The following is a 21,418-nucleotide window of genomic DNA, read 5'->3' as shown; positions in this document are numbered from 1 at the left end:
AAAATATACCACAATCAATAATTGTATTAACAGTATACAAGCTTAAACAAATGCTAGAAATATTTTAATTTTAAATAACAATTAATTGTTACATTTGATCTTAAAATGACAGATGAATACAAGCTTTAAGAGAAATTAAAATTTGGAGATACATATACATGGAAAACATATAATATAGGTAGACTGAGGTAAATAAATCAGTTAAATAAATCCGCCACATCTGCGTATCTATTAATATCTTCATAATGTGATGTGAAATTAAAATTAACGATTCTCTTCGATTGTCTAAATTATATGCATATTTACATAAGATTATTACATATTTTTTATTCGATCAATTTTGTCAATGACATCAATTTTGTCCAAATATGGTGTTACTTGTCCGTAAACATTTGGTTGAATCTTCCGCTCTTGCAATTGGTGTAAATAAACTATGTATTGATTTATGACTTCTGTTTTCGAATTTCATTATTAATGTTATTTTTTTTATTTCAGATCTGATGTCCGCAAGCAACGCAGATTATGGTAGTGAAAAGATAAACAAAAAATATTAAAAACGTAGAGGAGAAAAAACTAGACATGATAAAGGGAAAAGCTAAATAACACTTAAGATAATATGAATTGTTTTTGTGAAAAGGAAACGATATCCTTTCTAAAGGGGATCAAAATATTTATTTGTGATATAAATGGAACTTGAAATTAAAACAGCGATGGAGATAAACAACAGTTTATAAAAGTTAAGCAGTTCAATATTAATACTCGAGTGTTCATCCAAAGGATGATTTAAACAAACGTGAGAAAAATATCACAAAGATTCCACCATGGACATGGCGGCCTCTGCCTCTCCGGAAGCTTTTGCGACCTACAGCCAACCGGTGGAGACCACGTTACCAACCTTGGATCCTGGAGACGGGTTCATAGACTATGACACCAACAATAGCTGCTTGTTTGTATATGATCCGGAGTCATCAGACAGCCTCTTCGAGTTCATCACCAACGGCATCATGCTCAATGTTGTTGGGCTTTTCGGCATCTTCGGCAATGTTATCTCTATGATAATCTTGTCCAGGCCACAGATGAGAAGTAGTATTAATTATTTGCTGATAGGTCTCGCCAGGTGTGACACGGTCCTAATCATAACTTCAGTGTTGCTTTTTGGCCTACCTGGCATATTTCCATATACTGGTTGTTTGTTCAATTATTACTATTTGGTTTATCCTCACCTTTCTCCGTTTCTGTTTCCCGTGGCCATGACTGCTCAAATGGTTTCAGTTTACCTGACTTTAACTGTGACTTTAGAGAGGTTCGTAGCTGTGTGTCATCCATTAAGAGCTAGATCGCTCTGTACGTATGGTAGAGCACGGTGGTACGTGATCGTCATTATTATATTTTCATTTGTATACAACTTGCCAAGGTTTTGGGAAGTATCTTTGATACGGTACACGCACCACGAATATAACATCTCTGTCTACTGCGTGCAAGCCTCCAACATGCGATCCCAAACCCTTTACATAACAGTCTACATCCACTGGTTGTATCTTGTCTTTCTTTACTTCCTTCCCTTCACATCTCTCGCAGTGCTCAACTCTTGTATATACAAACAGGTCCGCAGAGCTAATGCAGAAAGGCAAAGGCTGTCTAGGTTACAGAGGAGGGAGATAGGTCTTGCAACGATGCTGCTTTGCGTTGTCGTCGTGTTTTTCCTCTGCAATATTTTGGCTTTAGTCACAAACATCTTGGAGGCCTTCTACGAGATAATAGAAGACCCCTTGGTCAAAACGAGTAATCTTCTAGTCACTATAAACAGCAGCGTTAACTTTATAATTTACGTAATTTTTGGGGAGAAGTTTAAGCGTTTGTTTTTGCGTCTTTTCTGTACCCATTCGTTCCTCGTGGCGACCGGAAGGGAGTCCCCTGACGGAGCTACCCACGATGACTCCTTGATATCAAACGGAGAGAACAGGCACTCTCTAAGGCTTCACAGGCAGAATACAGCCTGCAGTAGGAACGGTGGTACAATCAAATTCAACGGGAAAGATCGAAGATCTGTGAGGATATCGAGGGCTCCCAGCCCAGGGCCTTGCGTGTACTACCCAGGGAACACTAGAGTCACTTACGCAACTTCTCTCACAGCCCCCAGTGAATGGGAAGGGAGTGCTACAAACACTACTGTATTTTAATTTCGATACCAAAGCTATATTACATATTTAAGTTGCTTAGCTTTATTACATTAATTTTGTATAAATTTAAAATAAGTTTCATTTAACTGATTTGAAATGTGTAACTGTTATTTATTTCTTCGTTATTTTCACAATAATGTACCTACATACCTTATGTTTAATTATAAGATCTGCTTTCGAGTTGATATAGAAATTCATAATACATTATTATATCGCTGTGTAAAAATAAAATAAGGAAAATAATGTGTCAATGGAGTTAACTAGGAACATTTGTGAAATTATTCAATTAAGCCAGTTTGATGTATAATAATAGTAGATATTATTTATTATCATGTGATTTTCCACAAATTTTGTAAAAAATAGCTACCTCTTAGAGAGACTCTTTGGTGTCACGTTAGGTTTTAAGAATAGCAGCTCAATATTTTTAGATTTTCAAATTAACAAATCTCAAAAACTTCTCTTTGGAAACTTGTATCGATCAACTTTATTCATTCAAAATAAACACTTTTTTCAATTCTGTGTATCCAATATAGAGTGATATAAAATGTTTATAATTATTGTCATTTATCTCAATCAAATAGGTAATAATTATTGTGTATATACTCACTTAATATTTGTCACAATTTATTTAAGAACCTTAATTTTGTACAGAATTGCAATTATTAGACTGGTTTGATGAAAAAAATTTAAAAAGTGAGATTTACATTTATAAAGCTGTCAATTTTCACAATAATAAACTTAATAAATAATAGGCTGTTTCAAACACTTTGTGGCTAAATTGAGAAAAATAAAACCGTTACAGTTTTTGTATTTGCTGTGCAATTATTTATTACAAGCTGTTTTTTCTGAATTTGTACATACATTTCCATAAACTTTTAAATTCAAGCTTTTCGTAAAAAAAATCGACAGTATTTTTGGATAATTTTTTTATAATTTTTATCGTCTTACTAACGCTTGAAATGTTTGCTGTTTTACAAAGCAAAATATGATTTTTTATTTTTTATTTTGGTTAAATCGGAAAGTAAAAAACTTCAAGCCAGATGAAGTCATCCAACTGAACGTATAACTAAGAAATTTTTCTGTTTTCAAGACCAGGTTTTCTTTTTAATTTTTAACCGTCTTTTTAGGGTCGCAGTAATTATTTGAAAAATATGTTATATCAATTTTGGTACTTGGGTATTTTCAAAAACGTAGCAATTTTCAAAAAATCAAAAATGTTGTTTTATGATTGAACTTCCACATGATGTTTTGTTTTAACATAAAGCCAACTTGATCCATGGTTGACCATACGGGTTGAATATCAAAATATCGCTCATATATATTAAAAATTCAAAAGAAACGTTTCAGCATTTCTTATTTTTTGAGAAAACGTTGACTGAAAATTATTTGACGAATTTTCATATAAGTATTGTAAAAACAAATATATTTTATTTTTGTAAAGAAATGTACCTATATACTATTAAAATTCATTTGTTTTAAAAATTTATTTAATTTTTTTCATTTATTTGTATATGTAAATTTTTATTTTGTATTAATTGCTTTTTTTACATTAAAAATAATATTAAATTTGTAATGATTACATAGAAACGTATCCAAAATTAACGTTAATATAAGATAAATAGCTGATATGATATTGTTACACAACAAAATTGCTGGATTCACGGATATTTCTGGATTTTTACACATGTGGTTAATTTGAATGACAAAAGTGTTATTATTTTAAAGAAATCGAGTTATTTTTTAAATATGTTTTTTTTTTTTATAGTGAATACCTCACAAGAGTCCCAACTGCTCCCGTCTGGAGCCAGTGAGACTATGGCATCCCCAATTGGGGGATGTTGTGAGGCTGAAGGTAAGTGGGGAAGGGAAAGAGGAAGGTGTGGAAGTACCTGGCTATTCAGATCTAGTCACTAAACACGGCTAAAGCCATTTGAAGCAACGTTTCAATTCTGAATGGTGGTCTTACACCAGGGCGATACTGGTAGTATCTTCCACTCTGGAACGTGCCGCAAATATACTATATATTATTTTAATTAATTAATTGTGAAATAACACAAATTAATCAAATAAAATTTATTTGCGCACGCCGGGTTCGAACCCGCGACCTTAATATGATTTTGAATAGCTGTCGAAAGTCAAAGATCTTAGAAATAAACCTGATAATCACAGCTAAAATAATTTAGATAATTATTTTGTTAATCCAAGCTTTTATTTATTTTAGTATATATATTTTATTTATTGTTCTGTGAATTATTTTTATTACTTTTAGAACTCGACAAAACATCTGAGAAAATTATAATTTATGATTTTTTGCTTCGGTAACAATGGGCAATATAATTGAAAACTATTCCACTCCACGTTAATGTCGTACTCTTTGACCCTCTTCATAATAAATTAATTGGTGTCTTACAACCTACACGTTAAATTATTACACAATTCATTATATCCAAAAACTTTTTAATATTGCTGATCTAATCAATCCAATAATTGGTACGTTATGAATTGAACCGTTTTATTAAGTATTGAGAGGTCTCTATTATATCTTCCATCTCCATTCATGTACATAATATTACACTCTTTGTCGTAGAAGATTATAATTTCTGAGAACTTTTGTAATTTAACCTTTCCGGGAGTGTGGACGAACATAGACGTCTGCCCTTACTTAAGCCAAAGGATAACGGACGTAAACTCACGTCTAGCACTATAGACTTCTTTATCTTAATCATTCATGTACATAAATTCTGAAAGGCACCAGGGATACGCAGTCACCCTTAATTATCTAAAGATTTAACGGTATATTAGTCAAGTTAATAATTAACCACAAAGATAACGAGCAACTATATTTAAGATTAAAAAAAAAAATTGTCTAAAATTTTGTTTTCAATATTTTAAAAGTGGAACGAAAAGCTTTATTGAGTTAATCCTCAAATTGTTACATTAATTCATTGAAGATAATATTAACAAATCTCTAACGAAAAATTTGAAAATTGAAAAAAAGATTTGGTCGCATCTAGGAAGAAGTCTCCAAAAAATTGCGTTCAGAAAATATGCGTTAAGTTGGTAGTTCTTAGTCGAAGTATGATACAGTTATATATATTATGACCGATGTGGGTAGGGTCGAATTAGCTCAGTGGTAATAGTAAACTCCGCAAGGCTGAAGTCATGGGTTCAATTCCTCGATGCAACCGAATTTTTTTCTGATTTTTATGTTTCAAATAGTTGTTCAATTTATATTCTTAAAAATACATTGTGTTGAAAGTAGATACACTGAAAATTAAAACTGTGACTTTTTGTATTATGTAAATGTGTTTGTATTTTGGTACGTTAATTGGGATGGTTGTAAATTTTCGAATTTAACTTCATTTTCTTCAGACCATTGCAAGACAAATCGTTAAAAATTTTAGGTTATTGAAAAAAAAAAGTTTGTAAAGAGAACAATAATTGCATTCAGAGCATACTATACCATCAAGCAAATTTGTCCCTTTTCAGGACTTACATCTCAATTAATAAAAGAAACATAAAGTAATATTGTTATGGATTTTCAAAATTTATAAAAGTTTTTTTTCCTGAAAACCTCTGTTTAGGCAAAAATACATGCATGAAGATTTTATTTTTGAATCAAATACATTTTTTAATTTAAATATCACCTAAACACAGATGGCTTTGTTGATATTTATTTTAAAGTAAGGCAATAACAAAACAAAAACAGAAAATCTTTAATTTACCGCTGTACAGTACTTGCTGACAGTATACGCAGCGATACTGATAGAATCTTAAGTGCTGAATGAGTCAAAAAAAATCTCTACGTTTGAAGCTATATTCAAACGACCTTATTCTATTTTATTTTTTTTACTAATGATCTTGTAAGATAGATTTTTTATTATTTGTACCCGCTAAACTGCCAAAGCAGTTTGTCGGCAGAAGCTAAGATATAAATAACTGCCTCTCAATATGTAATATGAATGTCTTTAAACATTTTTAATCAATTACCAGACACCTTGTAACGTATTTATGGATATCTTTAACTCTTTGTTATATTGTCTCAATAAAACATTCGAACATACTTAGGATAATGTATAACAGCCTCGAATTATTATTAATAAATAATGTAAATATGTTTATAAAATATTATAAGTAAATTTGTATAGCGCTTTCACTTTGATCAATTGATGAAAATATAAGCTTATACGTAATCTAGGTAAGTTTTGATGTTACAAGATTATGTTGTTGTTTTTTGTATTGGTTACAATAATTATTAATTGTCTATTAGATTACTGGCAGCTGCATTAAATAATAATTAATATTACTATTGTAAATACCATTTATTAATGAAGCGTGAAGCCAAACCAGGTTAACCTTCTCGTACCCAAGATGACAAGCGGCGTTACCCAGCATTTAATTTTCGTAATTTTAAACAATTAAAATCAGTAATTAATAGCTCCCACAATATGGGTCTCTTCAAGACCCAGGTTAACTCCTTATTTTCCTCAAAAAGTTCCTCCAGAAATCATCCCCAAAGATGACAGAGGTCCACGGCCACCTTTTGTGGAATAAATGTCATAAAATAGGTTATAATTTTAATGATTCTTAAAAATTCCCTAAGACATATTAACAATGTACATCAAATCAGTACAATTGTTTGACTCATGGATGATATTTCGATATATCTTTTTGTGTATTAATGCATATAAATATCATGTACGACATTAAATTAATTAAAAAACATATTAGTAGGTGCCTAGTGTCTACCTATTCATTACAAAACTTTTTTACAGATAAATGTGTACTCGAGTATTCAAGTCAAATATTTGGTAATGCTGGCTTTCTAACTTGATATTATTGGTGGAAAGTTTATGAACTTGGCAACGGGATGGTTAAAGATGTGAAAATGAAATGATTTCTTGTTACTGAATTTTAGCACTATATTTGCTAACTTATCCCAAAGCAACAAAGACAAAAGGAACACAAGTGTCCATTTTAGCGATGACTCCCACCAGAAGAGACTGGTTTGACTAGGTATACCTACTAGTTATGTGAGATATTATATTTTAAGTTTATTTTTTTGTTCTAATGTAAAAAATTTACTCATAAAATGTGAATTTCTGAACAATTGCTCTCTAGTTAAGAAAAAAAAAATGTACACATGGTTTAAAACTGCTAAATTCATATTGTTTCTATGTACCGACCGATGATGGAGTGAGGCAACCAGAAATGCGGTATTTAAAGGGAGATGAAGGATGTGAAGTAACCGACTGTTCAGATCTGGTCACTTTAATAAGTTTGTAACAACACGTCAATCAAAATTGAAATTCAATAAGGAATTAATATTATGAACGCACATTCAGAAGGTACCCATTGAACACAATTCATTGACTTTTGAATAAAAGATTTTTTGTTGGCAGTATTTAAAAATATTATGTCTGTATATAAATTATTATAATGAAATGTAAATATTATAATAACGAAACAATATTGCAACCCAATAAAAGGTTTAAAAAATAATTTGATTGTGTTTTATTTTACACCTGTTCATGTTGACATGCAGAAAAGAAGAAAATAATGGCACAAACTCGGAACTCAAACCACTGGCAGGTTGGTCCTACAGGCATTGAGATGCTGACTAAGAGAGTCCTCAGGAACATGGATAGTGCAAGGATTGAAATCCTAGCATACCCAGAAGAATGTTCATAGTGTAACATATAATAAATGTAACAATTCAGTTTTGTATTTTAAAAACATTTCAAAAAGTTTTCAAAATATTTTTTTAAAGAAGGATAAACATTAAATTATAAGAATTACAATAAATGAGTATAACAAGTATATTAGTGATAATACAGGGTATTCCAATAAGAGGTGTTATTTTGAATAGCCCGCTATTTCGGTAGATGTTACTTTTGAAGCTGTCATTTTGACATTTGACAAGTAGAAACTACGCCATTAATGAAAATGCATACACGCTTCAACAACGCATTGAAATTACTAAAATTCACTCGAGTGAATCAAATTCAAATCATCTTGAGTGATGAAGCCCATTTCCACCTCGGTGGCTTCGTCAACAATCAAAATTGTAGCATTTAGGGCTCAGAAAACCCAAGAGTTATTGTTAAAAAGCATTTTTATTCTCAACGTGTGACTGTTCGGTGCGGTTTATGGTCCGGCGGAGTCATTGGACCATACTTTTTTGAAAATGAGGCTGGAGCAACAGTTACGGTGAATGGATTGCTCTATCGAGAGATGATTTAATGATTTTTTATGGCAGGAAATGGATGGTTTTGATCTGGACAACGTTTGTTTCAACAAAACGGCGCTACGCCACACAAGCAACGAAACCATTGATCTTTTACGATTAAATATAGAAATAACACCTCTTATTGGAAAACCCAGTAGATCTTTGCTTTTTAAAGGCAGCATCGTCGTGCTAATTATATCCTAATTGATTCTGTTCAGCAACAATATTGCTCTCCCCACCGGCATGACTAATGGCAAGTTAGTCCTGGAGGTCGGGAAATTAAATAATCTATGTTGTTGGTGATGGAGAAAACCATTGGGAACATAGAAATGAATGCTCTCTACAATGACCGAGTTTTCAAACCATCCACGAATCTGAAGAAAAGTGTAGCAATTCGCTCATCCCTCCTGACCCGTAGATGGTTTATACCAAGAATACTTAAAAGAAAGTCGGTAGAATAGAGCTATAGATAGTATCGAAGAGGCATGCTTATTGCTTATTTCCTTCCATCCTGAAAGATATCCTCCACATCGGTAACAAGCAACATTTCTGATTGAGACAGTTATCATCTTTAACATGTCGTCCCTTCCAAGTTTCTGCGATTAACCTAACAATTTGTGATGTTTTGTAGTATTAACTCGGAGACTAAATGGCGTTATTAATGAACGTGTTTTAAATTTTTCACAACTGATAATAAGAATTAATGCAAGGAGATTATGTGTACTTTCTTAAGAAAATGCTTCAGAATCCTCCAACTTCTTTTCACTGGAATCGACATTTTATAGTTGTTTTAATAACTAAATGAGTAAAAGGTCAAATTGTAATATTTGATCATTGAAGAGTCGCTTATATTGTGTTCAATAATTAAATATCAGCATGTACTGGAGTGATATGCGTATGAATATATCCCTCCCGCTGCGGCAAAGACGAAGGTTTGAGAGGCCAGTTGGGGAAGTCAAAGGGTCTCCACAAAACCAGCCTCTCTCGATCTGGCACATAACGCAGCTGGGCAGGCGAATCCTGAACACACCTCACCCGATGAACCCGGACATTCCTGCTAAACCACCAAACGGAGCGAACCCAAACCCGCCTCCCAAGTTGAAATACTACCAATGTCAACAATAAATTCACATTTTTATTTAGGTCTGTTGTTGACGTTCCCTCCAGCCGAATTCTTCCCATTGTCTTATTATTTTTCTCCACATTTATTGCTCTTTCTCATGATTATTTCACAACCCATCTTGGACACGCAGGCGCAGTGATGAAGACCTACGCTTTATTATTCTACCCTCTCTGAGGGAGCTATTAAACAACCACTTGCAATAAATAATCTCACAAACAAAACATAGGCAATGATTTCTGCGGCGTAACAGCAAAATTAATTAAACCTCTATCACAATTAATACTGGTACACATTATCGATATCTTGTTAAAGAAAAATTTCCCTAGTTCTAAGTTATATTTATTAGTTAATTATTATCGGCTATTTTCTTTTTGGTGATACTTTACACAGGTAGATTTTAAGTATCCCTCTGGTGAAAGCCAACCTTATTGAATCGAAACTGAATCCAAAATACCAATTTAACTTCTTCCAAGAACTAAATAACATCGACGACCTCTGTGGTTGAGAGGAAAGGTTCTCTACTAGCAATCCGGAGATCATGGATTCAAATCCTGGCGTGCGCAAGAAAATTTTACTAATTAATTTGTGTTCACAATTTATACAATAAAATGCTACACAGTATATTTGCAGCACGTTTCAGAATAGAGATACCCTCGATATCGCACTGCTGTATGACCACCATTCAGTATTCGAGAACTAATTAACCAGGTCCTTTCCTTCCTCTTCCCACCTCCTTCCCATCCTCACTACCTTCAGCCTCGCAACATGCAACAATAATTAGGACAAATCTCATAATATCCAGACGGTTCGGAGCAGTTGAGACTCTTGCACGATACCTGCTAACATCCAAAAGGGAAAACTCCCTATGGTTATTAAAAATGCCCTTGCCCATAGTTATTTTAACCGATTTCATTAGATTTCCAAGTGAATCTTAGCATTCTTATTATTTCTACTGGGATTTGGTCACAAATTTGGTCCTGAATTAAGAATCAAGATAGTAGGCAGACATTTTTTTATTTTATTTTTTTATTAGTGTCTATTTAATAAGGTGTGATGAGAGTTACATTATATAAAAATCTATAATATTTCATTCATATAGTTTGTTCTTAGTCCTCCTCACTAGGTAGTCCTGTGCTGAGGCGGACTGGTAGGTTTCTTTGATTTTCTGTTATTTAGTTTCTATGATGTTTTTAATACATTTTCTAGTATGTCTGCATTAATTTCTTTCACCCATGTTTTGATTTTTTCCTTAAGCTTATTTTTCTATCTTTTTCAAACTTGGAGGAAGGATGTTGTAAAGTTTGGTTGCCAGATATATGTGGTTTCTTTGGCCAAAACTTGTCTTGAACTTTGGAACATCTCGTATATCCCTTTTTGAGGCTCTCGTATCATGTATCCGAGTTTCATTATGAGATTTTCTGTTTTTAAAATGATGTATTAAAATATTCTTGGCATATATTTGTTTAAAATTTAGAATATCAAAACACTTAAAAATTTAGGATGGGTTGTTTCACAGAATTTGATAAATTTGATTTTCAAGTTCTGTGAAAGTTCTATTCAGGTTTTGTAATTATTCAAGTTTTGTGAAACAAGTGGCCAGTAATAATATAATAACAGAACGTGAATAGAACCTTCACAGAACTTGAAACTCGACTGTTAAATTTTATGAATTGTTCAAATTCTGTGAAACAACCCGTTCTTAGTGTTTCGTTTATCTAGTTAATAATATCATATTATAGGGTGTAAGTGCCCATTCGGTCGCCCAGTTGGATCAGGGTCGGTACGCCACTGATTGAGGTTGTACATAAGCTCAGAGGGATTTGACTGTGTTTCTTGCTGATTTTCTAATTTCCATAATTAAATGTTTGTTTATATTATAATGTGTTACAACAGAATGATTAATATGTTGTTTTACCGTATGTAACATAAACGATTTATATTTATTTGAAACATTAACCAAAGAGATCTGTGTAGTGGGCATGTCCGTGTGCCCAAGTAAGCTACTTTTGTTCCTTACTTCAGTTAAAATAAATTTATGAAACAGTGGAAACTGTTCGGTGCACGTAGAAAAATGAGTATTGCTTTTTTATTAAGAATCTCTTCAAATTATTGGTATTAACGATTTTTCAAGTTATTCCAAAGAACAAATATATCATTTTAAATTACATACGAAGCATTTGATATTACACTTGCGTCTATCACATTTTACTGGAGGCATCTTCGGAGTGTTACATTTTAGGCCGTCGTCAAACGGGTCAGTAAGAATCGACAAAAACCGAGCGCTGTAAGGAATCGGTATACCGAGAACCCAACGATCCAAATATTTTATATTGGGGCCTGCAAACGGGTCGGGATGAATAAATCTAGCGGAACGTGATTTCAGTGGGCGCTCGATATTTATCGCGTCACCGTCTATATCACATTACAAGCTTAAAATTATCATTAATATAAAAAAAATATTTTGGTGCTTTTAAAATTAATTTTTCACAATAATAATATCACAAGAAATTCCACAATCTCTTCGTCATTTGATGGCTGACTTGACACAAAGTCGTTTATGGCTGTTAACAGGATTCTCAGTTTTCTGACCAGCTACCAAATTACCAGTTAATAGTACCCGTGGATACATTTAACAGACAAAAAGATGATGACATTTACTTGACATCGGCACTGGGTTTATATCGATTCCTTACCGGCATTTGGGACCTCAACGGCCGGAAACTTAGGTATGCCAGGGAAAGCCCTCCATGGGTTAGTAGAGGTAAAAAGCCTTGACACGTTTCTTATAAATTCCTTGGATCCGGTCATACCTTACGTTTGATAATAAGCTTTTCATATGGTCACATTTATTCGTTTCGCTTTGGGCAAGGGAGTGAAACCGGCCGAACAGGGAAAAAGCAAAATCACTGGGAAAAGCGGACAACGCGGGTTAAATGCGGTCAACTACTATTACTTGGAAGAACCGGACATAACTTAGTGGGAAACAAGGTTAATGGGGATAGATTAGCAAACCAGAGGGAAAGGTGGATTGACAAAAAGGTTAAGCTCTGTCCAGGGGCGTGCGGTGACTGTCCGATTTCCGCGATTTTTTTTTCATCATGTAGCACAAACTCAGTAACTTTACTGATTAATAATGTAGAGCTAATATTATGGCGTTTGAGGATTTTTTCGTGTTCTCCATAAAATAGTTATACACCAATATATTAACGGTAAAGGTAAGGAAATGTTGAGGTACATGTAATTTCACTAAGGTTATGGAGGCAGTTTTACTATTTTGTGACATTCGTCAAAAAAAGGTTGTTGAATTTTCCGTAAGTGATGTTGAAAATGTCGATGGTAAATGCAGAATTGAGCACCAAGCAGATGAGTCGCTCAGTTGATTACCGCGTTTCCGGGGCATGATAAGAATGTGTATTTACATAATAAATAAGACTTACCTTAATTCAAAAGGTCCTTTATTAGAAGTACTTATAGATAATTACATTTAACAAATATAAGTGAATAAAACATACACGAGTGAGCAAACAAGGTGAAGAGATGCGGCTCATCGAAGTCAAGAATCGCTATTTTCGTTATTTTTTATAGAAGTGTTGTAAGTTTTTGGATGATTTGTCTGTGATCAGGAGTGGGTATAGTGTTAATAAAAAATGATCGAAATTACTGTTTGGTGCATTTTACAAATAAAAATAATTTTTGTAGTTCAATGGTTGAACTAAACATTGCAATCTATTTAGATTCATGGTCATTATTAAGAACTGCGAGGTTAGGATTTTCACGCATAACAACAGCCGTATCTTGATGCCCTGCGAAGGCATTATCAAGCTGCTTCAAGCAAAAAACAATTGAGAATTTTTATGGATCTGTTCTGGCTTCTGGCCTCCGACCTTGGAAATAGATCGTAGTGATCGTGATCACCCTTTAAGTTTTTCTTATTGATTGTTAGCGACTCTTACATACAATGAGACCATTCACTTTGCTACATCGTCTCATCTCAGCTCATCTAATTCAATTTCTCTCTACTAAATTGAATTGTGTAATTACGGAATATAAACGTGCCAGACCCCGCATTTCGAATTTCTATCGAACTGTAATGTGATTCCCTTTTCACTTCATACTTTTAAACACATTCGCTGTCAAGTGCTTTAAAATTACCATTAAAATTACATATGATTGGTTCGCCCATGGGAGTGATTGGCACAGAATCGGTTAAGCTCTTAAAAAATTTACGTTTATTTTGAAATAATATTTGCGTGCATTTGCGAAGCTGAAAAAGTAATTATTTATTTATTTATTTAGTCAAACGCCATATAATGGCTTTTACAATACAGTGATAATCGAATTACAAGCGTATACGCTTGTAATTCGTATACGCTATAGCGATGAACAGGAAAATAATAGCACTAAATTAAAGAACAATTAATGTGTAAACAAAAACACTAAGTGCTGTGAGACAATGCCTAATTCAAAATAAATATATACAAGTGTAACAATAGTTGAACTACTTTATACTAGGTTTGTATAGGACCTATCACAAGTCGATGTATGAGGTGTCTATGATAATAGACAATCGTGAGTTTGTTGTTACTCACAAAATTAATTGTACTTGGAATAGCTGAGTAGGCATCGCAACTTGTCATTAACAATTCAGAGCTGTCAGCGATTCAACGATACTTAAGAATAAGAAATATTTTTTAATAAAATAATACATATGTTAGCTAACACTATAAGATATCAAAGAGCCATGCTGAAGGATATTATCATTCCTGACATTGATTATTGTGTTTGAGGTATGTTATTATAGCCTTCTTATAACTATATTCCGTACAGTTGAACACATCTACTACTTTTGAGAAAATATTGCCAACTGCATGCAATCTAGTTATAAGCGAGTATCTAAATGACTCAGTCCTGATATTTTTGTTGCAATTAAAAAGAGTTTTGGATCGACTATTTCTTATAGGTATGGAAGTCAATTAGACTTAATAAATCAGGGCTGTCTATAATAACAATTTTATAAATAAGAATCAAGTCGGAAACAAGTCTTCTATCCGAGAGTTTTAATAAGTTTAGTTCTTTCATCAAATATTGGTAGAAAAAGGTTGAGTTATTCTGAGAAATCTTATTATGTGGCATTTTGATAAAGTTTGTTAAGTTTGCACCAATCTTGTAATTTGTTTAAATTTATTTGAATGTGAATACAGTCAAGTATTGTTTTTTATATGTTTGCTTACAAACTATAAACTGCTGACAAACTGCAAAAGCAGTTTAGCAGGTTTAAATTGTAAAATAAAAATAAAAATAATTAAAAAAATAAATAAATAAATAATAGTGATTGTACTTTATTGTTTCAATTGGTAGACCTAGTTTATAGTTTGTGAAAAGTAAGAATTTATGCTCATTTTTTTCAATGGAGTCTAGAGTGGATTTTGAAGTGAGGGGACCAGATATAAGAATTATATTCGACTTGACTACGAACTAAAGAAGAATATAAGATTTTTGATGTTGAAATATTACGAAAGTCTCTGCTATTTCTAAGAATGAAACCAAACATTTTTAATTCTTTATTGGTAACTGAACTTATTTGTGAAAGGAAGTTAAATTTTGAATCAAAAATCAAGCCAAGATCATCAATTTCACTGACAGAAGTGAGGGGAACATTTATTTTATATTGGTAGTAAAAAGGTTGAGTTATTCTGATAAATCTTATTATGTGGCATTTATTAATGTTAAGATAAATTTTGTAATTTGTTTTAATTAATTTGAATGTGAATACAGTCAAGCATTGTTTTTATATTTTTAAATAACTAAGCAACACTTCAATATTATTATCGAAAACAGTGACAATGTAATTTATAAAAAGTAAATGCGACCCTTGGGGTACACCGCTAGTAGCCATGAATTTGTGTGATAAGTTGGAATTGTTTTTTTACGGTGACCGGATAAATCATCAAAATGATAATTCATCACATCTTTAAAAAGTTATATAAAGTCATGGTAAGTGATGAAACCAAAAATTTATCAACTGGGTTATGTAGGTTAGGTTATGTTAAAAAAATTTAATCGTTTCTAATTCTTTTAAATAAATTTAAAATAAATCAAATTTAATAATGTTATAATAATTATTAAGTTCTGCAAGTATTTCTGTTATTTTTACAGTTTTTAATGTGACAGCTGTTTCCAAACTGTGGATATGTCCACACGGCGACGACTTATTTATATGATTTTATCTATCCCCACCCATTTAAATTTCTATAATGTTCAAAAATGATTCATTAAGAATTGGAATAACCAAAATATTTGGAAATCCAGCAGTGTTTATACACCTGTTAAAAATTAATGACCTAAGGGTTTTCTTAATTGTTGGTACGTGGGTGATTATGTTAAGGAATTATATTTTTTGGGTTTTTTGAAAATATTAAGCAGGGGAGAATCGATCATTTTTGTTTGATTATTAATTAGGGTTATGTTTGGATCATTAGTTCATTTATTTATCTCTAATTGTTCTAGTAAATTTAATCTAAAACCCTTTCTTTCTATGTGTAAAGGTTTAGGCTCGTTGTTGTCAAGCGGGACGTGGTTTTTCTCCAAGAGGTGAGCTGCGAATTTTGAATCAATTTTATTATTTTTATAGCAACGCATTTGTTCTTTGAATCTAGTTGAAAAGGCTCTCCCAGTCTGTCCAATATAAAAGGCATCACAGTCTATATGGTCGCATTTTAATTCATAAATGCCGCTATTTTTAAGTTTAGGGATTTTACTTTTAGAGTTTTTGAAGTTAGTTCCTATATTATTATTAGTTTTAAAAGCAATATTTAGACCACATTTTTTAATTTCTTTCGCTATTTTTAAAGATATTGGACCGAAAAATTCTAAACATGCAAATTTATCTAACTTATTATTATGTACCGGATATATTGAATTGATTTTATTTTTATATTTTTTCTTTCTTATAATTTTGTCGATGTTATTTGCCTCGTAGCCGTTACTAACCGCAATCGTTTTGATTGTTTCTTTTTCTTTTTGATATGCTTTATTTTCTAAGGGAATGTTAATTAATCTATGTACCATTGAATGGTAAGCTGATAATTTATGGGACCAAGTTCACCCGTGTGAATTTGATACTCTCGTATCAAATAATCGTAAAATCATATAAATAAGTCGTCGCGCCGTGTGGACATATCCACAGTTTGATAATGGCCTCAAAAGCCGAAACAGCTGTCACATTAAAAACTGTAAACATAACAGAAATACTTGCAGAACTTAATAATTATTATAACATTATTAAATTTGATTTATTTTAAATTTATTTACAAAAATTAAATGGAGTTCTACGAATCAAACACCAAAACAATAAATAGTTTCTAATTCTAACTATATCACTTTTTAAAGGTGTGTTGAATTGTCACTGTGTTTAGTTATCATGGAACCGTTTTTACTTGTATAATTCTATTAGTTAAGTAGCTTTTTATCCATTCCAATAGTTTATCCTATATTCTAATTTTTCTAAGTTTATTTTGTAGTCGGAGATTGAGTTGCTCTCTTTGAAATTTTTGTGCCAGATTTTTTGATTTTTGTTAAGTATTTTAAGTCCTTATATATTACGATGGCTATAAAGTGCTAAAGTAGTTTTTTTAGTTTTTTCAATGTATAAGTATTAACATATCTATAATATACATATAATTTTCTTAAGAGTTTACTAAACCGGATGTCATTATAAGATCTTCTGTTGCATAAGCCCCATACCAGAAAAATATAGAAATTTTTTATTCTTTTTAATGAAAGACAAACATTCCCGGGTTACGAATAACCTGACAATATTTGAAAATCTCCTACTACCACCACAGTGAGTGGAAAATGTTGCTTGAGTTGTGATGGAGGACTTAGCCAGCCAAAGAATTGAACACACTACGCCTGAGTGGGACCCAAACGCGATGTCAACTCAGCCACCGACCGGTCGTTATAATATTTGAACAAGTACAAAAAAACGAGTTGCCCGCAATTACATAACAATTGTAAACCATTTTTTATTTTTCGGAATAACTTTATTGAGTAAAACCTCAAATTGTCCTAGATGTGGCCGTATGCTTTTCTGATTTTTCTGTTTCAGATTTTCGTTTAGAAATCGCTAATATTGTCTTCAATAATTAAATTATAAATCAATTAAAAACAACTGAAAAAAAAATCAAATTTGGCCGTTACCGGTTTAAGCTCTTTATAGCCATTTTCAGACGGGCACAATTATTCCTTTAATGTGAAGCCGCACAAGAGTCCCAACTGCTCCCAACCTCTGGAGCCACTGAGACTATGGCATCCTCAAATGTAGTGGGGAGGAGAAGGAGTTGGGGAAGTGGAAGTTGGGTTAACTACCGGGCTATTCAGATCTGGTCCCCAAATACGGCCAAAGCCATTTAATGCAACTTTTTAACTCGGAATGGTGAACTTACACTAGGGCGATACTGAGAGTATCTTCCACTCTGGAACTGGAATTTGTGAAATAACACAAATTAATCAAATAAAATTAAAATTATGGTTTTTATCCACATCATTTTGAGAAGTGGGTTGGGGTTCGTAGGGATGGTATACAATGATTTTATTACGATAAATTGAAATCGGTAACGGTCTAAAAATAAAATAAGAGAAAAAAGTTTTTAAATTTTTCACTTATAATGGAATTCCACCACGAATTATCGTATCAACAATAGAAATATTTCCAAATGTTTCATGATTCGTGAAATAATAACGAAAATAATTCTTCTCAGCATAGCTGTTTAGCATATTCGATGGCTGCTGTTATTGTCTTATTAAAATTTACCCGAAAACACCCGAGGTGGTTCAGATTCAGACATCTTTCTACCCACTTACAAAATTTAATAAATATTATAGAAGCGGGATCTATTAGTTAAATGAGATGATTTAGGGCTAGCCGCTAGTTGAAACCATAGAGCTACAGTTAGAGGCGCTACGGCTGTGCGTATAGACCGCATTCGGTGGTTTTAGTTAGAGCTTTGAGTGAATTGGAGGTCAGTTGGACGTAAAAAATCTGAACCTCTTTTTTCTCTTCACATCTCGTCTAAATAAAATACATCAATGGTTGAAACCCACTATCTAACAAAGTAAACATTGTTTTGAATAACTGATGAACCTGCCGAATTTTTAGTTAAACACTTTAAGGTATAAAAGAAATAAAGGTTTGTTTTCTTTTCTAAATATCTTTAATATATCTTTTACAGCATTTAAAGAAAGTTTTATAACTATTATTGGTGGACACAAGGACGTAATTTTTCACCAAATTTTAAATTTTTACTTTTGTTATTTTGCGAAGAAAATAACAAAATGTTAAAAAAAGTTATTTATCTAAAACAAGCTTAGTAGAAATCAGCATGTTGACACATCACGTGTCGCGTACATGGTGCAGAAATGCATTGTAATGTCAAAACAGCGTATTTGTGGGGTTGTCATGGCAGAATGCTGTATTTTGAGTCCCAATGTTCTGTCATTACAGAAGCGTTTGCAGTTACAGCATTGTGCCAATTCCTTGGGAAGTAACCACAATTTTAAAAAATATATAAAAGTAAGTTTTATTTTTTATTTTTTTATTTATTCACATTTAAACCCGCTAAACTACTTATGTAGTTTGTCAGCAGGGACATAGAGACAACATTTATACACTCGTGAGATACAATTTAAACGGTACATAATTATATAAATTTGTTACATTGCAGAAAAGTTTAAATAGCAGCATAAAAGCCTAATATAATTCATATGATGTAACTCGACGAATGTGTAAGTCAACTAAACCCTCCTTTCTTTATATTAGGCGATTTTAATGCCCATTCCCCCGTCTGGGGTTCTGCTTTCTCCGACCGAGATGGTCGAAGTGTGATGGATTTCCTAGATCAATCCAACCTTTTCCTTTTGAATGACGGATCTCCTACTAGGATCTCACGCCCCAGCACAAACCCCAGTGCAGTGGATCTATCGATATGTTCTACTAGTCTGGCTTCTCTCTCCTCGTGGGTGGTGTCCCCCGACCCTTGCTCCAGTGATCATTTCCCGATCATCATTACTTATCAAACTTCTTTCCAATCGGACAAGTCTCATATTTCGACAAAGATTAAAACGAAACACACCAAATGGGATGAATTTAACTCTCATATGGACAAGTTCCTACTAAATTCACCCGCCACCGATATATTTTCCGTCAAAGATGATTATAATAACTTCAAATCAATGCTCATAACTGCAATAAATAAATCAAATCCTCCCCCTAAAACTAAATCTCTCAAAAAACTCCCTCCAACTCCCTGGTGGGATGAGGAATGTTCCAAAGTAGTAAGAATTCGGAAAGCTAAATCTCTTTCCTATCGTTACAATATGACTATGGAGAACTATCTTATATACAAAAACGCTGAATCCAATGCCAAAAGGGTATTGAGGTCAAAAAAAAGATCCGGGTGGTACAACTTTTGCAGTTCAGTATCTCCGAACACTCCAATTTCGGAAGTTTGGTCTATGATCCGAAGATTTCGATCCTCCTTCAGTTCACCATCTCCTCGAGCGTCCCATTCTAAATGGATAGATGAATTCTTGGACAAAATTGCCCCCCCTTCTGTTCCTAACTTAGATGAAATAACGCCCATCTATAATACTCCCATGTCTAATCATTGGCTAGACTCTCCATTCACCTTAATTGAGCTAAAAAATTGTTTATCAACAGTCAAGGACTCATCTCCAGGCAGAGATGGTATACCTTACAGCATAATCAAAAATAGTAATGATAATGTTCTAAACCACTTCTTAAGCATCTTAAATAAAATCTTCCAGACTGGTATAATGCCTGATGACTGGAGTTCTCAAATAATCATCCCTATTTTAAAAACAAACAAATCTCCAAATTTTGGATCCAACTACAGGCCAATCGCTCTTTCATCCACCCTCAGTAAACTTTATGAAAAATTAATTAAAAACCGATTAGAATTTTTTGTCGAGAGTAAACAGCTTCTCTCTCCATCTCAATTTGGATTTAGGAAAAAAAATCCACTCAGGATAACCTTGCCATCATCAGCACTGATATTAATTTATCGATTTCTAAACAGGAAGTTTGTCTTGCCGTCTTTATAGATATAGAAGGCGCCTTTGACAATGTTTCCATCCCAATCCTGAAAAAAAAACTTCTAGGCCTTGGCCTTCCCCCCATGTTTGTCCAATCAATTATTAATCTATTTCTAGATAGAAAAATTTTCATTGAACTTCCAGATATTTCTCCTCAAAGTAGGTCTATTTGGAAGGGTTTACCACAAGGCGATGTATTGTCCCCCTTACTGTATAATATATACACATATGATATGCATGTCACTATTCCCCCACAAATAAAAATTATCGAGTTCGCAGATGACATAGCTTTCTTCTTATCATCCAAAATCATCCCTCTTGCCGTCAAATATCTTAACGAAGCCATGAATGCCCTTTGCACATGGCTCACGTTACATGGTCTTGAACTTTCAATCCAAAAGACTTAGTGTGTCACCTTCTCAAACCGCCATAAAAACCCCCCCGTTCAAATTTTATTTAAAAATTCTCCAATCTCCAACGCTTCTGAAGTAAAATTTTTGGGAGTAACATTTGATAGGAAACTTAAATGGTCTTCCCATATTAATAATTAAGTTACTAAATGCGAAAAAAATTTAAATATCATCAGATCATTATCTGGCGTTTGGTGGGGAGCTCACCCTACTTGCATTAAGTTGCTTTACAATGCACTTATTCGAAGCCATCTTGACTATGCCTGCCCACTTTTTAGTACTGCCTCAAAAAATGTACTTAATAAATTAGACAAAATTCAATCTAAATCTTTGCGAATAATAACTGGAGCGATGCAATCGTCAC

At 32.9% G+C, this 21,418-nt stretch overlaps 1 protein-coding gene across 1 annotated transcript; it reads left to right on the top strand.

The window, feature by feature from the left end:
* Positions 1-430: 430 nt before the first annotated feature.
* On the top strand, positions 431-2,938 carry LOC149414795 (FMRFamide receptor-like). Its single transcript, XM_089643081.1, has one exon. It carries the CDS (start codon positions 822-824, stop codon positions 2,178-2,180), a length of 1,359 nt encoding a protein of 452 aa, XP_089499207.1. The 5' UTR covers positions 431-821; the 3' UTR covers positions 2,181-2,938.
* The last annotated feature ends 18,480 nt before the right edge of the window (positions 2,939-21,418 follow it).

The sequence above is a fragment of the Hesperophylax consimilis genome, chromosome 19 (genome assembly GCF_061612785.1).
Source record: "Hesperophylax consimilis isolate HC1 chromosome 19, BYU_Hcon_1.0, whole genome shotgun sequence".
NCBI classification, from domain to species: Eukaryota; Metazoa; Arthropoda; class Insecta; order Trichoptera; family Limnephilidae; genus Hesperophylax; species Hesperophylax consimilis.
This window is presented reverse-complemented; position numbering and strand designations above follow the sequence as displayed.

Bases quoted from the DNA above. Each gene is read 5' to 3' on its own strand.
- LOC149414795 (XM_089643081.1), top strand. From the start codon at position 822: ATGGACATGGCGGCCTCTGCCTCTCCGGAAGCTTTTGCGACCTACAGC.